Source organism: Urocitellus parryii, chromosome 1, assembly GCF_045843805.1.
Source record: "Urocitellus parryii isolate mUroPar1 chromosome 1, mUroPar1.hap1, whole genome shotgun sequence".
In the NCBI taxonomy this organism is placed as follows: domain Eukaryota; kingdom Metazoa; phylum Chordata; class Mammalia; order Rodentia; family Sciuridae; genus Urocitellus; species Urocitellus parryii.
In genome coordinates, this window is record NC_135531.1 from 89789152 (window position 1) to 89805782 (window position 16631).

General features: G+C 34.5%; 1 protein-coding gene across 1 annotated transcript in view; it reads left to right on the forward strand.

The window, feature by feature from the left end:
- Man2a1 (mannosidase alpha class 2A member 1) overlaps positions 1-16631 on the forward strand; it is a 163187-nt gene that overhangs the window by 19754 nt on the left and 126802 nt on the right. The window contains exons 2-3 of the mRNA XM_026391315.2: positions 3956-4210; positions 5438-5582. Of these exons, the coding sequence (XP_026247100.2) occupies positions 3956-4210; positions 5438-5582 (400 nt within the window). The remainder of the gene's footprint in view (positions 1-3955; positions 4211-5437; positions 5583-16631) is intronic.

Genomic DNA, 16631 nt, shown 5'->3' on the forward strand with positions numbered 1-16631 from the left:
GGGGCAGCCCAATCATTCCAATTAGTGCTAAGAAACGTGGGTTTCCCTTTTAGCAGGAGAGAGGGGGGGTCTCCTTGCCGAAGCATTGAGAAAAATTAATGCTTTAGCAGCTATCTGGATTCTTTAGTTCAGTCAAGTTGACACCAAAAATCCCATGAGTTTAGGAAGCAGAGGAGTTTGATTGACTTTTCAAAATTTAAATAGGCTCTAATATTATACAAGAATATTAAGAATATAGAGGTATATAGATACATGGAATATAAGAATATTTAGAATATAGACTATAGACATTAAGAATATAAGAATACAGAATTGGTGATATTTGACTATTCTTGGCTTAGGAGAATGTCAGTTTCATGTAGTTTCATATAATAGAACATGTTAAACTACTGAGAATGAATTGCTTTTAAAAGGAGAGTTTTGATGGAGCTGTATTGAGGGGGTTTAACTAAAAGAACAAAGTGTTTGAGCAGTTGAGAGGGTTCGGATTTGAAGTCAGCAGAAGCTGGGGAGAGAGGAGGACACACATTTTTTTTCAGTAGTAAGGAGGAGGAGAAGCTGTGAACATTCAGCAGTGCTTGAGTGATCAAGGTCACTTCAGTTCCCAGCAGCTAGTGTCCTCCCTGGGGCAAATAATTACGTAATAAGCTTAGATTTAGCTGTTGATAACAGTCATTGGTTTTGTTCATAGGACTGAGTGGGTGCTGTTCCTATTCTACTTCATAGTAGTCTCTAAATTTGCTCTCTCAAATGTCTTTGATATCTGATTTCTTTTTTTTTTTTTTTTTGGCTGCGTTTTTTTCTCTTTCATCAGCAGCAGAGAAAATCAAATATGACCTCCTTCTCCACTCCTCAGCAGTGCAGCCCTGGTGGCCTCCCTATAGAACTGATTAGCAAATCAAAGAATAAAGTGTTTTTTTTTTTTTTTTTTTTTTTTTTTTTTTACAAGTGACTTTCTTACCCTACAGAAAATTGTTTTTTATTCAATATTACTATTAGTATTCTTTGACTTATTAGCATAATTGAAACATTATGATTTCTATTTCTTTAATGCAGACTGTATATGTATCTTTTTTAGGTCACCACTCCTCTCTTACATATATGCAGTTTGCTTGATGTGTATGTCAAGAATTTTGGCTGTTTGAAGGGAGACTTTATTCCACTGTAATAATAGTTTTAAAAATAATTTTTATTAGGCCATTATGCTTACATATCCTCAGGCTACAGTTTTCTCCCTGCATTTAATTTACCATATAATCCTAGGTACTGATCATTAATTGTGTTTTTAGAGCTACAATGAGATTGAAAGTTGTCTTTAATGCATGAAGGATCTTTCCTCATGAAGCATCTCTTATAATGTTTATTTTGAATGATACTTTTATTCATTGATTATGGGACCAAGGCCATTCCTGGGAAGGGTCCTCTTCTTTTTCAGTGTGTGCTTGTTGAACTATAGACAGCTTTGCTGTATAAATGGGCCCCAAGTGATCTTTTTGTTAAAGCACAGAAAGTTCTGCCCATGTATTAAAATTTTAATAATGTAATACCATAAGCATAAGATAAACATGGCATCTTTAAAAGCTCTGAGATCATGGCATTTTAGTCATATGCCAGTTTTTCACCAATAGCAGAGAAAATTAAATATGCTCTAGACTAAGCTAAAGTCTTATTTTATAGAAGTCAATAGCTTTATTGAAGGTGAGACAAATCAACAAGTTGTAATTCTACTTTGAATAAAAAGAACTTGATTTTCTATTATCTGCTACACTCAAAATTGTAACACTGAAATGTATTTGTCTTCAGCATTGGAAGTATTCAACAGAATCTATCAGAAGTGACTTAAAAAGGCCAAAGTTCATGATATTTTGATAGAGTGAAGAAAAGTTTTCCCTTTGTTTTTGTCACCCTTTGTAACATGTCTGTTTAGAAAGAGATGTACAGGTTAGTTGAATGTGTACTTTACTCCTAAATATTTTTGCTTTGGTTGAACTTTAGGTTATGCCAGAGAACATCTTTTGGTCTTTTCATGGAGAACCATTCATAAGCAACAGTGATGTGTGCTCCTGGAGAAGGTTTTGAGTATGATACTGCTTAACAACTTTGCTTACCTGGAATCCACATGGTTCAGCTAGCTTTTCTGTTTGATGGCTGAACTGGTGTTGTACTGATCACTCGTTGCCTTCGCTATGCCATTTCTAGATGTAAACTGATGTGTATTCTCTTTCTTGCTTGTCACTAAGGGAAATGGGCCTTGTTTTGCAGGAAGAGATCTGTGCTAAAACCTTGTACTTCCCTCATGTCTCTGTATATGCCAGTGAAGAGGCTTCAGAGTTCTACTCTGTGTTGACATGCTACTTCACTCCAGAATGACAGCTGCTTTCAAGGATGAGTTTTGATTGTGTAGGGGGCTGTTTCTGTGGAGAGATCTGTGAGAATGTCTTTTGGATCTTTGAGCACTGTGCAGTCTTGTGTCCTATGCCTGTCTATAAACAGGGCTTTGGTCATTCATCCCCAACGTCATGTCCCCTCTTCCTAAGGTAATTTTCTGCCTCTTGGCTATTTTTTCTTATTACAAAATTTCTGTTCTAGTTTCTTCAGATTTCTGACCATTCTAACATAGTTTGCTGAAATAACTGGCCTTCTCTTGGTAGATCTCAGTGTGTTGCCTTCTCTTCTGCTTTTTGAACTGACCAGTAACCTGTGAGTATAACTCTGATATTTCTCATCCCACCTTAGCATTACAAAATCAACAAATACTCATAGCAGGTTAAAAAAGAATATAAATATATCTAGTTTTTAACTCTCTTGATTTATTTTTCCATGTTTTCCCAGAAGTATAGCATGTCATACACACAATTTTTTCATACATACTATTTTAAAAAAACTTTCTCTACACTTCATTTTCTGAAAATACCTCTCCTTCTATTTCTATTTTTTAAAAATTTGTATATCTAAATTTTAGTGGCTGCAGACTGTTCCATGATATAGATCTACCATTTGACAAGTCCCCTTGTTTTGAATATTTAGGTGTTTTCTTTTTTCTTTTTCCTCCTTCTTTTCTTTCTACTGCCATTATTTCCTGGTAATGGATGTCTGGAGTTGTTTGGTCACCATGATGATGTTACTTTTTTAAACCTAAATTTGAGCTTTTTGGGATATGGGGTTTGGATCTTGCTTACAGTGTCACTGTGTATTTATAGACTAGGGCATGAATCTTAAGCTTATCTGTCTTCCCAGAATGTTGCATTATGCCTGACATGGTGGGTGTTTGCTAAAGAATTGTTGCATTCCAGAAATATGAGGGCCATTTAACAAATAAATGAGTATCTACTGTATATTTGGAATCTAGGATATAGGGTTGAATAGGACAAAGATTGTCCTTGCTTTTATAAGCTTGGTATTACTAAAAAGCAGTCTGAGTTACTGACAGTATGGTTCCTTGGAGGATGTTCTTGTTTGTGGCTAATTGAGAGCTGATGAACTGATTTCATTGTCCACTAGTATTAACTAGTTGAGATGAAATATCTTTCAGGTTCATATTTTGTAACCTTTGTAAATAACTCATATTAGTTACACTGAAATTTAAAATTTTATACCTGAATATGATATGCTGTTTTACTTAGTGATTCCAGAGGCCCAGGGATCTTTTAGGACTGAGTTTTGGGAGAGTAGAAAATATACCTCAAACTATTTTTGGACCCTCTGTTGCATATTTTAAAATATGATTAAACAAAGATTTTAGCTATGAAAAAAAATTTTGCTGTAAATTGTTGTTTTATTCATGCCAGCTTTTCATGCTTTCTGTGATTCCACTTATAAAAGTGGAAAGTAAAGGGTGAGTGGTGAGTGGCTACCCCAAAGGGCAGCCAAATATTTTTTTTTTTTAAAGAAATAATGTGCCTAAGCAGAGCTATATTAGTGTTTTATATAGATGCCTTTCTCTTTTATATTTTAGGCCCAGCTCTCGGTGTTACAAGAAAAAATAGACCATTTGGAACGTTTGCTGGCTGAGAATAATGAGATCATCTCAAATATTAGAGACTCGGTCATCAATTTGAGTGAATCTGTGGATGATGATTCGAAAGATTCTCAAGGCAATTTCAGCCAAGGTGCTGGATCACAACTTCAGCAATCAGAGTTGTACATTCAGGTTGACCCTAGTGACTGTCTGTCTCTGTCACAAACTGGAAGTCTGCAACCAGATGTGCAGGTAATATAGACATTCATTAATAATCATGAAACATTTTTTTTGTTTTGCTTTTAGGTTTTCTTTGGTTGTCTGTTCTTACTGGTAAGTTGTTTAAACTCTGGATTCCAGTTTCTCTATTTTGCAGAAGGATTTGATTTGTCATATCACTATTTTTTTTTTTTTAGTGATAAAATTTTGGAATTTTGTGTCACTCCTGTTTTCTTGTGAAAATGGCCTATTTGTTTATTTTTCTATTCTTATTTCTTATAATGGTTGAAACCATTGGAGATTTAATTTTACCCAAAGAGATTTTCTTCATTCCTTTAGAAAACATAATAGAAGCCCAGCCTTTACTGTATGTCTGTTTTCATACAGTGTAGGATTAGGTATTTTTACAGTGGAAGAGCATTCTAGAGCTGTGCTTTCCAGTATGGAAGCTGTCATCACATGTGACTGCTGAGCACTTGCTATATGGCTAATATGACTTGAGGTGTGCTCTAAAAGTAATATAAACACAGAGTGTTTCAGACTTAAATATGTGAAATATCTTAATTTATTTATATAATTTGATTACACATTTGAGTTGATAATCTTTTGTATACGCAAATTTAAATAAAATATATTGTTAATTTCTTCTGTTTCCTTTTAGTAGAAAATTAAAAATTACATATTTGGCTTTTATTCTATTTCACTTGGACAATATTGTTCTAGAGGGTACTGGAATCGAAAACTAGGACTTCTTCAGAAAGGACTGGTTTCTTAAATGCTGGGCGTCACTCCTACTGGCCCTGCTCTGCAAATTAGCAAAGGGCTATGTTTAACCTTGTGCTTTAGACTAGAAACTGGAACTCTGGGGGGGGGGACCCTAAAGGGTGAATATTTTAAAGTTAGACAAAATTAGTTGGCCTCTATCCTGGCTTTAGACTGACATTTCCCACTAATTTCTTTAGGCACAGAACATGATACCATCTCGAGGCCATGGCTCATAAGCCAAGCTGGAAGTGCAGCTAGCCAGGCGTTGCACCTGCAACCTCACCAGCTAATGTGTGGACATAGTCAGATAGGATCAGAATCCTGTACATGGCAGGGAAATCACTTTCTGTGAGATTTGGCTTCATTTTGGTTTTTATTGAGTACTACATAAGTACCTAGCTTGGTCAGCCATGCTGAAGGAACAGTAAAGCTATTTTTTTCTGTGCATGTGAAATTAATGGTTAAACTTTAACTTTTGTTCTTTTATATTTTTAGATGTTGGATGTTTACAATCTAATTCCTTTTGATAATCCAGATGGTGGAGTTTGGAAGCAAGGGTTTGACATTAAGTATGAAGATCATGAATGGGACGATGAGAGCCTTCAAGTCTTTGTGGTGCCTCATTCCCATAATGACCCAGGTAAAATTTGTACTTCAAAAAAAAAAAAAGTTATCAAATTTCTTTAGATCCAGAGTCCTTTAATGACATTATGGTAGAGCCTACATCTCACATTCTCGAGACATTATTCTCTGACTTTTAACAGTAATGTATTTCTTTTATGTCATTGTGTTCTAGTGTTCTCATTTTATCAATTTATGTGCCACTCAAGGATAATACATGTGCAGTGTGAAAAAAATCTTAGTTTTTGGAGGTGAAAGTTGTACACACTTAAGGGTACTAAGGCAAGGTGCTCATGGGAAAATTTGAATTTTTAACTTGGAGAAGCAGTGTGAAGAGTGGTCACTGGTATAAATCAGGCCGACATGGGATAAATCCTAGCCCTGTCTGTCAGAGTTAGATGATTTCATATAAGTTACTTAATCCCTCTGAGGCTAAGTTTTTTTTTGTTGTTGTTTTGTTTTGTTTTCTGGTATAACCAGGATAATAGTATCTCCTTCACAAGGCAAAATGTAAGGGAATTATGTATGGCACACGAGTAGCTGCTGTCTTATAAATTATTGTTATATCATGTGGTGGGTTTTATTTATTGGTGCCATAGATTTTTTTCTTCAAGGTAAGAGAAAATTACTATAATTCTAGTGGAGCTTATGCTTTGATATGTATATTTGATAGTGAATATACAGTAAGAGTGAAAACCTAGTGAATTTAGTTGAAGCATTTTATTGTAATTCATTTCTGAAGACTTCTATAAAAGGACTTCTTTTTTTTAGTAATTTTTAAAATTTGTTTTAATTAGTTATAAATGACAGTAGAATGCAATTATGCACTTTGATATACATAGATGGAATATGATTTCTCATTTTTCTGAGTGTACATGTTGTAGAATCATATTGGTCATGTAGTCACATATGTATATAATAAACTAATAATATCTGTTTCATTCTATCTTTCCTATCCCCACATCTCCTTCCTCCCCGCCCTTCACTTCCCTCTACCTAATTTAAGGTACACTATTCTCTCTGCCTTATTGTGAATTAGCATCTGCATATTAGAGAAAACATTCAGCCTTTGTTTTTTGGGGGGATTGGCTTATTTCACTTAGCATGATATTCTCCAACTCCATTCATTTATTGGCAAATGCCATAATTTCACTCTTTACTTTAAAGTTAAGTAATATTTCATTGAGTATATATACCACATTTTCTTTATCCATTCATCTCTTGAAGGACATCTAGGATAAATATTGATGTGGGTGTATTAATGTAGTATGCTGATTTTAGGTCAATTGGGTATAAACCGAGGAGTGGGATAACTGGGTCAAATGATGATTTCATTCCAAGTTTTCTGAGGAATCTCCGTACTGCTTTCCATAGTGGTAGCACCAATTTGCAGTCCCACCAGCAATGTATGAGTGTACCTTTTCACCACATCCTCGCCAACACTTATTGTTGCCTGTATTCTTGATTATTGCTATTCTGACAGGAGTGAGATGAAATCTTCAAGTAGTTTTAATTTGCATTTCTCTAATTGCTAGAGATGTTGAACACTTTTTTCATATATTTGTTGATCAGTTGTATTTCTTTTTCTGTGAAGTGTCTGTTCAGCTCCTTAGTCCATTTATTGATTGGGTTATTTGTTTTTTGGGGTGTTAAGTTTTTTGAGTTCTTTATATATCCTAGAGATTAATGCTTTATTGGAGGTACAGTCTGTATGCTGTCTCCTTATGTTATTGACTTTTTTTTTTTTTTTGCCGAGAAGAAGCTTTTTAATTTAAATTCATCCCATTTATTGATTCGTGATTTTACTTCTTATGCTTTAGGAGTCTTTTGTTAAGGAAGTCAGATCCTAGGCCGACATGGTGAAGATTCGGGCCTGCTTTTTCTTCTTTTGGGCTCAGGGTCTCTGTTCTAGTGCCTGAGTCTTTGATCCACTTTGATTTGAGTTTTATGCTGGGTGAGAGATAAAAGTTTAATTTCATTTTGCTACATGTGGATTTCCAGTTTTGCCAGCACCCTTTGTTGAGTAAGCTATATTTTCTCCATTGAATGTTTTTGGACCTTTGTCTAGTATGAGATAACCATATTTATGTGGATTTGTCTCTGTGTCCTGTATTCTGTACCATTGGTCTACATGTGTATTTTGGTGCCAATACCATGCCATTTTTGTTACTGTAGCTCTGAAGTACAGCTCAAGGTCTGGTATTGTGATGCTTCCTGGTTCACTTTTGTTGCTAAGGATTGCTTTAGCTATTCTGGGTCTCTTATTTTTTCCAAATAAATTTCATGATTGCTTTTCCTATTTCTATGAAGAATGTCATTGGGATTTTAATAGGAATTGCATTAAATCTGTATAACGCATTTGATAATATGGCCATTTTGACAATATTAATTCTCCCTATCCAGGAGCATGGGAGATCTTTGCATCTTCTGAGGTTTTCTTCAATTTTTTCTTTAGTATTCTGTAGTTTTCATTGTAGAAGTCTTTTAACCTCTTTTGTTAGATTGATTCCCAGGTATTTAATGTTTTTTTGAGGCTATTGTGAATGGGGTAGTTTTCCTAATTTCTCTTTCAGTGGATTCATTGCTGATGTGTAGGAATGTGCTTGATATATGGGTGTTGACTTTATATCCTGCTACTTTGCTGAATTCATTTAGTAATTCTAGAAATTTTCTGGTGGAATTTTTTGGATCTTCTAGATATAGAATCCTGTCATCAGCAAATAGTGATAATTTGAGTTCTTCTTTACCTGTTTGTATCCCTTTAATTTCTTCCTTTTGTTTAATTTCTCTGGCTAAGTTTCAAGGAAGATGTTGAATAGAAGTGGTGAAAGTGGACATAACTTGTTTGTTCCAGTTTTTAGAGGGGATCCTTCAACTTTTTCTCCATTTAGAATGATTCTGGCCTTGGGTTTGGCATATATAGTTTTTACAAAGTTGAGGTATGTTCCTACTATTCCTAGTTTTTCTAGTGTTTTGAACATGAATGTGTGCTGTATTTTGTCAAATGCTTTTGCTGCATCTATTGAGATAATCATGTGATTCTTGTTTTTAAGTTTATTAATATGATGAATTATGTTTATTGATTTCCGTATATTGAACCAACCCTGTATCCCTGGGATGAACTCCACTTGATTGTGGTGCACTATCTTTTTAATATGTTTTTGTATGTGATATGCCAGAATTTTATTGAGAATTTTTGCATCTATGTTCTTCAGGGATATTGGTCTGAAGTTTTCTTTCCTTCATGTGTCTTTGTCTGGTTTTGGTATCAGTGTGATATTAACCTCATAGAATGAGTTTGGAAGGGTTCCCTCCTTTTCTCTTTCGTGGAATACTTTGAGGATATTGGTGTTAATTCTTCTTTGAAAGTCTTGTAGAACTCAGCTAAGAATCCATCTGGCTTTTCTTGGTTGGTAGGCCTTTGATGGCATTTTCTATTTCTTTACTTGAAATTGATCTATTTAAATCGTGTATGAACTCCTCATTCAATTTCAGTTGGTCATATGTCTCTAGAAATTTGTCGATGTGTTTGATATTTTCTATTTTATTGGAACATAAATTTTTAAAATAGTGTCTAATTATCTTTTGTATTTCAGACATGTCCATTGTGATATTTCCTTCTTCATCTTGTATTTTAGTAATTTGAGTTTTCTCTTCATTAGCATGGCCAAGGGTTATCTATTTTATTTATTTTTTCAAAGAACCAACTTTTTGTTTTGTCAGTTTTTTCTTTTGTTTCAATTCCATTGACTTGAGCTCTGATTAATTATTTCCCATCTTCTGCTTTTGGTGTTGATTTGTTCTTCTTTTTCTAGGGCTTTGAGAATGTAGTATTTAGACACTTATTTGTTGAGTTTTTATTCTTTTACTTGAATGTGCTCAATGCAATAAACTTTTCTCTTAGTATGCTTCTATTTTGTTAATTTTCTGAATATCTCAGTTTTGTTTTCTATCAGAGCACCATTATTCCCTTGGTACTTTGAAGGTTTTTTTTTTTTTTTTTTTTTTTTTTTTTTTTTTTTTTTACACACAACTTACATTTATCTTCCACCAACATTCTTTCCCACTAGTTTATTGGCATGTGTTCTTTTCTGTGATAATATAACTTACAACTTTAAGTCTGGACACAATACAAGTCCACTTTGACTCCCTTTTTGACAATTTTTTAAGACCTTTGCTACTTTTTTGCCATCCTTAATTTTTATGAACACCATTTCTTGTTATTTTTTAACATGGGCACTTAAATGGAATAATAAAATCTGTGGTTTACCAGGCAGGGTGCCAAATGTTCTAAGTATCTAATGCTTATAATAACCCTTGAAGGTTGGTACCCCTATTCATGGTAAAGATGTTAATCAACTTGCCAAGATTATGCAGGTAGTAAGGGGTATCACATTGCCTCCTGTCAGTTTACTTGTGTGTCCTACTAGGGTAAACTTGAATGGCAGAGAACATGTGTCCTATTAAAATGTGATCTCATACTTAGTGCAATATTTGCATATAGTTATTGCTAAATATCGATGATCTGTCTACATGTACCTCCACCACATGTTCACACTGAACACACACACACACCTTAGCTTGCACATACACAAAGATGTAGATATTTACAGCACTTTTACTTGGTCTGCTTCTAGAATGTAAACTCAATAAGGCCTAGAACTCAGTCTTATTCGTTGCCATGTGTGGAATGCCTAGGATAATAACTGGCACAGAGTATGGAATCATTGTGATTAGGTTGAATAAATCAAAGGAGGAATGAATCTAAGTTTCCAGAGTAGGTTGAAACATTGGACTTGCTTCTTTTTCTCTGTTTTTCTTTAACTCCTTTCCTGATGTCTGTTTATTTCTATTCTTTTTAAAAATCTTACTTAAAATGTACTTTGTACTTTTGTTTACTAACAACAGATAGCTCTCTGAGGGGAGTCATTCCTCTTCCATTGTAGACTTTTTGCTTGTTTGCATTATGTTTCCTACCATAATCTATGTTGTTTTGTGAGAGGACAGCCCCAATAAGTGTTTCTGACTACAATAAATGAATCTGTCTGTTAGTGTCCTAGCAACTAGAGTTGAATCTTTTTGTCTCAGTAAAAAAATGTTAATGACCCTTACCCTCAGGCCCTTCTCCACTTGACTTAAAAATAATGGTCAGAAACAGACTTTTTAAAACTAAAGCGGTTTTATCTATCTAGCAAAATTCTAGAAGAAAGAACTCACTGACTTTTCTTAATAATTTTCTCTATTCCTTAACAACATAGAATATTGATAAACTAAATTATTTTGAAGTATCACGAAAATAACTTTTTCAGTAGGCGAAAAAAAAAAGTATGTGCACATACAATTTCAAGTCAAAATGAGGCTTCTTAAAGGGAAATCTTTCTTGGATACTCCTAAATGAATATGCAGTTAGGCAGTTTACTTTAAATGAGATTCTTAAAGATTTGTTTGTATTTTCTATAGCAACAATTTAAAACTTTAATAGTTTTTTTTATCAGTGGATTTATGTCTTTGGGGGATCAAAATATTTGAAATAAATATTTAGAAGATTTCAGTATTTAGTCTCCTAAGAATTTATGTTTTTGTATCTGTGTAATATATGTGGGTATTTTTCATTTTGGGCTGAGTTAGTAATATCCTGTGAGAAAAGATAAATTTCAAAATAGATTTGTATCATAATAAAATTCCTAATTATGTCTTCTTCCAGTCTGTAAGGACAGGTTACAACTGTCATACAATATTTAAATGGTTTACATGAGTTAAAATAAAATTGGAAAGGAATTGTTAGGTAAATGCTGATAACTTTGTACTGTTATGCTTTTGAAAAGTTTTGAATCATAGACCATGAAATTAAATGCTAGTTGATTGATACATGTTCATGTTGTATTTAATAAGCTGATTAAAACAGAATTACAGCACCTTTGTATCTACAATCTTAATTCTTTGCTTCCCACTAGTTAAACTGCTGAAATATTTAGTTAATTTTCCTTCAAAGAAATCACAGTGTGTAGAGAAAAGATAAGGTACACTAAATGGAAGGTTGAACAGCATATTGTTAGTTAAGCAATTTGTAAAATGAACATAGAAAATAATTCCCCATGTGGTATGACTCTAAAAATAGTAGGAAGACTTAGTTTCACAAGTGATACTGGGAAATAATTTTCTTTTGTGCATTTGCAGTTCTTTTGAAGAATTGCTTATTGAAGCAGTGAGATTTTTAGTTTTCTTAACTAAGAAGAATGATTTTCCTATTATTATATAATCATTTGAAATGAATTTGTTTATGAATTCTTACTCTAAAAATGTTTGTAAAACAGAATGAAAATGTGAGCGAATCACAGTGTGATATTACAGTCAAACATTTCTGTTTGAATACTGTCAAGTGTAGACAATGAAAACGGTTCTGGTCAGCCATCACTGGTTAATGTCTACATAGATGGAAGGCCTTTGAGACAGAAGTCTGGCTATCAAAGGAAGCTACTGATTGGAATAAGATGGTTAGTAGCCAGAAAGGTTTGTGTGTAGACAGTCTGGGGAGTACACTCTTTGGTTTAGCTGCTGCAGAATAAAGTAGGTTCTTTGATTTTGACAACCACCCTGGGAAATTTGATTTCCTGGAGCTCACATAGTATGAAGAAGAGCTGAGAGGTACTAGCATTTGTTGCCTGTTTGGCATGGAGGGGAGTGGAAAGTGGTTAACTAAGCCTCATTTAACAGGTGAGGGCAATGATGCTGAGGAGGATGTAGTAATTTGTTCCAAAGTCAGTCAGTGATAAATTCTCTGAGCTTGTGAATTGGAGCCCAGGTTTGTCTGATTCTAAAATCCATGTTCTTTCCATTAACCATACTGTGGCTTAAGAAATTTTAATTCAGATGACTCTGTTTGTTTTCTTCTTGCTTTATGGGTAATAGCAAACTTAGCACTCCGCCCCCCACCTTCTTTTTGGTACTGGGGATTGAATTCAGGGGCACTTTGCCACAGAGTTATAACTCTAGTCCTTTTTATTTTTTATTTTGAGACAGGATATCTTTAAGTTGGTGAGGCTGGTCTGGAACTTGCTGTCCTCTTGTCTCAGCCTTCTAAATGTGTGCCACTGTGCCTGACTAATTTAGCACATTTATGTGGACTTTGTAATGTTAATAGGATTGTCAGATTTAGTGAATAAAAACACAGGGTATTCAGTTAAACTTGAATTTTCAATAAAAGGTGGATAGTATTTTATTATGTGAATATATGTGTTCCAAATATCATATGGATCATACTTATGCTAAAAGTATATTTGTTCATATAAAATTCAAGTCTAACTTGGCATTCTGTATTTTATCTGGCAACCTTAATTGTTAAGAGAATGATAGCATTTAAGAATTACATGACTCTCTAGAATTTTGCTTTTAAGAGATATCCCTTAGAATTTGTGAGGTTCCTTTTAGAGGAAGAAAATGCAGACGGTTTGGACTGTCTTTAGACTTTTTTCCTTGAGTAGCACTTAGGTTTAGTGACTCCTAGAGATGAAGGTGGTCATTAAACATTTTCTCATTCCCTTCATTTCAGTTAACTCTATTAAGCCTGGGTGCTTCACAGCTCACCTGTGCCCCAGGAATAAAAAAAATAATTGCTGATGCTTTACAGAAGTTACAATGTTCCATGCACTGTTCTAGGCATTTTACACACACACACACACACACACACACACACACATATTTTAAACATGGAGTCATTTTTTAAATAAATTTATTTTGTTTATTTATTTATTTATCTTTATGGGGTGCTGGGGATCGAACCCAGTGCTTCACATGGGCTAGGGAAGCACTCTACCACTGAGCCACAACCCAGTTCGGCATTTTACATATGTTAAATCCATTACTTCTTTCAGCAACTTTTGACAGAGTTCTATTATTATTCTTATTTCATAGATAAGAAAAGAGACAGGAGAGAGGATGAATAATTTGTCTGTGACAGAACTGGATTTGAACCTAGGTGATTTTGGCTCCAGAACCAGGACTTGTAACTGTTCTATAAATATGATAGTGCCATTTGTGAGTAACTCTTGTGAAACCACAGGCAGAGCATCTAGGAGGAAAGTCTTTTATCGCCATGCCAAACATCATCTCCGTTAGTATTATTAATCATAAAAGTGATTTTTTTTAACTGACTTGTGAAAATGGACACTTCACTGCACCATTTCATATCCTTTTTGCCTCGTGATTTTTGTAATTTTTTCTTATTGAAATGGATGTCTCTTCCCTTAAAATACTACATTAGTGTGTGAGAGAGTTAATGGTTTTCTTCATTGCAACATTTTTTACAATGAGGAAGCGATTTTGAATCAGTGTTTTCCAGCTTTTAAAAGTGGGTTCTCCTCTAAAGCCTGGTAATTTGTGCCACCTATCTGACCACAGGCTTGTCTCCCTCATGTACTCTGAGAATAACTCAACGAAAGTCACTCTTTTGTTTTACTTCTAACGATGTCTCTCATAGACACTTTTTTCATTATTTCAAGCAAATAAGCTCTGCTTGGGAAAGACATAGTAGGCCTGAAGTATCCTTAGTTGTTGTTACTAGATACTCATAAATGGGATCTGTAAAAAGAAACCAGATGAATTTTGCATACTTTTAGAAATTATTTTGGAGGCTGATCTCACAATTGGGGGTTTCATATATCAAGGTGTATGCAGGTCTTTTAAAGGACACTTTAAAAAGCAATACAGTAAGGGGTCACAGCTGGATGACATACACACACAGCTGCGAGATGAACCAAATCCCAGCTGTCCCAATGGTAATGCAAATAGATTCTTGTGGTGTAAAGTTTTCAGTGACAACACCTTAAGTGAAATTAAGAAGTGCTGTGTCTCAAACAACTGATGGAAGTGAAGCTAATAGATCTAGAAAACTATCAGATAACACTGAGTCACCTGGAAGAAGAAAATGGTGGTCTTATTTTGGAAACCTGAGTTCAAAAGCATTTAGAGGAATCAGCAGATTATGGGTTTCCAGAGATTTAATGGGTCTTTAGAAGCATCAGCTCTGTCTTTAACTCTCTCTCCTTATCTCTCCAGACTTAAGTCAGTTACTTAGTTCCTTTTTTTTTTTTTTTTTTTTTTGCTTCATTGGTCTCTTATTTCCCTTGGTCTATTTCCACTGCAGTTTGAAACCATTTTTTTGACTGAATTGTTGCAATTGTCTCATTTCCTGTATCTGTTTCTATTTTACCTTTAAACTGTATGCTTTATACTCTTGGTACAGATATTTTTGAAAGCACAGAACTGAAAACCTTAGCTTCCTCCTGATTTTCTGTAAGAACAGAATGATTTCAAATATTTTTAATATATGTTCCCACTTCTATTTTTCATTTTATTATCTTCCTATTTCTACCATGTATCCTACAGTGCAGTTGAACCCAACTGCCTCCTGCACCTGAAATTAATATATACTTTAAAGATTATGTTATTCTCTGTATCCAGCTGATGACTAATCTAAGACTGAAATCTCTCTTCTACTCTTCTGGTTATTTATATGTATGTATGTATATATTTATTTACTTATTTCCACAGCAGTTTGTTCATATTTTCACTGTAGAATCTATGTTCATTTAGCTTTGCTTTATTACTTGCCCTTATTAGATGTGCAGTACATCTTTGAATGAATAAACTAGAATGTTAATTAAAACTCTTTCACAGTTTATCATGGTGGAGAAGCAAACCTAACTTACAAGAGAAACCTTGGAATTAAAATTAATAAGGAGCATATTTGAGTAATAGTAATACCAATTAAGATTATAGGTCACCCCTTAAGTGTAAGACTGGATGTTGTGGTTGAATATTGAAGGATCCATCAGTGATGGAAGAAACTTGTTGATAATTTGCTTCTAGAGAATAGCTCAATGACTGTAATAAGGAAGCTTGCTTTATAAGCCTATTTGTATTTATTTTTAAATTTGAGAATACTCTCAAATTGAAATTGAAATAGCTTAAAGCTTACTTTTGATGTTTTAAATATTTGTTATCAGTTTGTTACTTAACTGAATATAATTATTTTTTTTACTAAAATTTTTTCATGCCTTCTTGGAAGTTGGCACCAATTTAACTTTTGAGTGGAATTAATGTTCTCATTAAAAAACATTATTGATGCAGCCAAAATCACAATGATATAGCAGTGCTGTTTTTGGTGGGAGTGTGCCTCTTCAGGGATCAGTGTTTTAAATCATCTTAGGACTGACAGGGCCTTTTTAATTATTAATATTATAGAAACCTGAAGGACAAAGATAATTAGGTTGGCCTCAGAATAGAGTGAATATACTCAAGCTATAGTATAATATCTTTTACCTTTGGTTTCTTTTCTAGTTGAAGTACTAAATTTGCATTTCTATTCCTCCATGCCCCCCCCCCCGGCCCCCCAGTCTTTTTGGTCATATATTTCATTCATCTCTCATTTACTTTATTTACTGAACTCTTGTGTAGGTTTGCAGTAGGTGCTAGATTCATGAGAATGACTGAGTTGAACTTTGGGTTGTAGTATGCCTGGGCCTGCTTCAAAAATTTGTAGTATCTGGGGCAGAAGTACAAAGAGACTCACATTCCTTGCTTCTCAATATTTAAAAGTCAAAAATCAAAACAATAGATGGCTTAAAACAAAAAAAGAAAAATAGAAATCCCATTGTGATCTGGAAGACCAAGGGTAGCTTTACTCTTTAGACTGCTTAGGCTCCACATTCCCACTGGAGTGTGATGGTATATGTGGGAAGAGTCTACCTTGGGAGTAGTCCAGTACCCTTTCCTCCCAGACCTGGCCTTGTCCCAAACCAGGAGGAGCTTTGCTTGCAGACACCACAGTGTTCTGTCCACATCCCAACAAACTGCAGCCTCTTGGCCCTGCTTGGGTAGGGAGGTTCCAGTTGCAGGTTCAATGTAGGCTGAAGAAGCCAGTTTGGTGCTATTTGGACACAAATGTCTGAGCCTTGGTACTTGGAGAGCATGACAGGCTCTGGGTGGGCAAGTTCTTTAGCCTATGGATTTATCCTGTGTAAAGTGGTGTGGTTGGAGGACAAATGGGGAGATCCTTCTAAATCAGGGC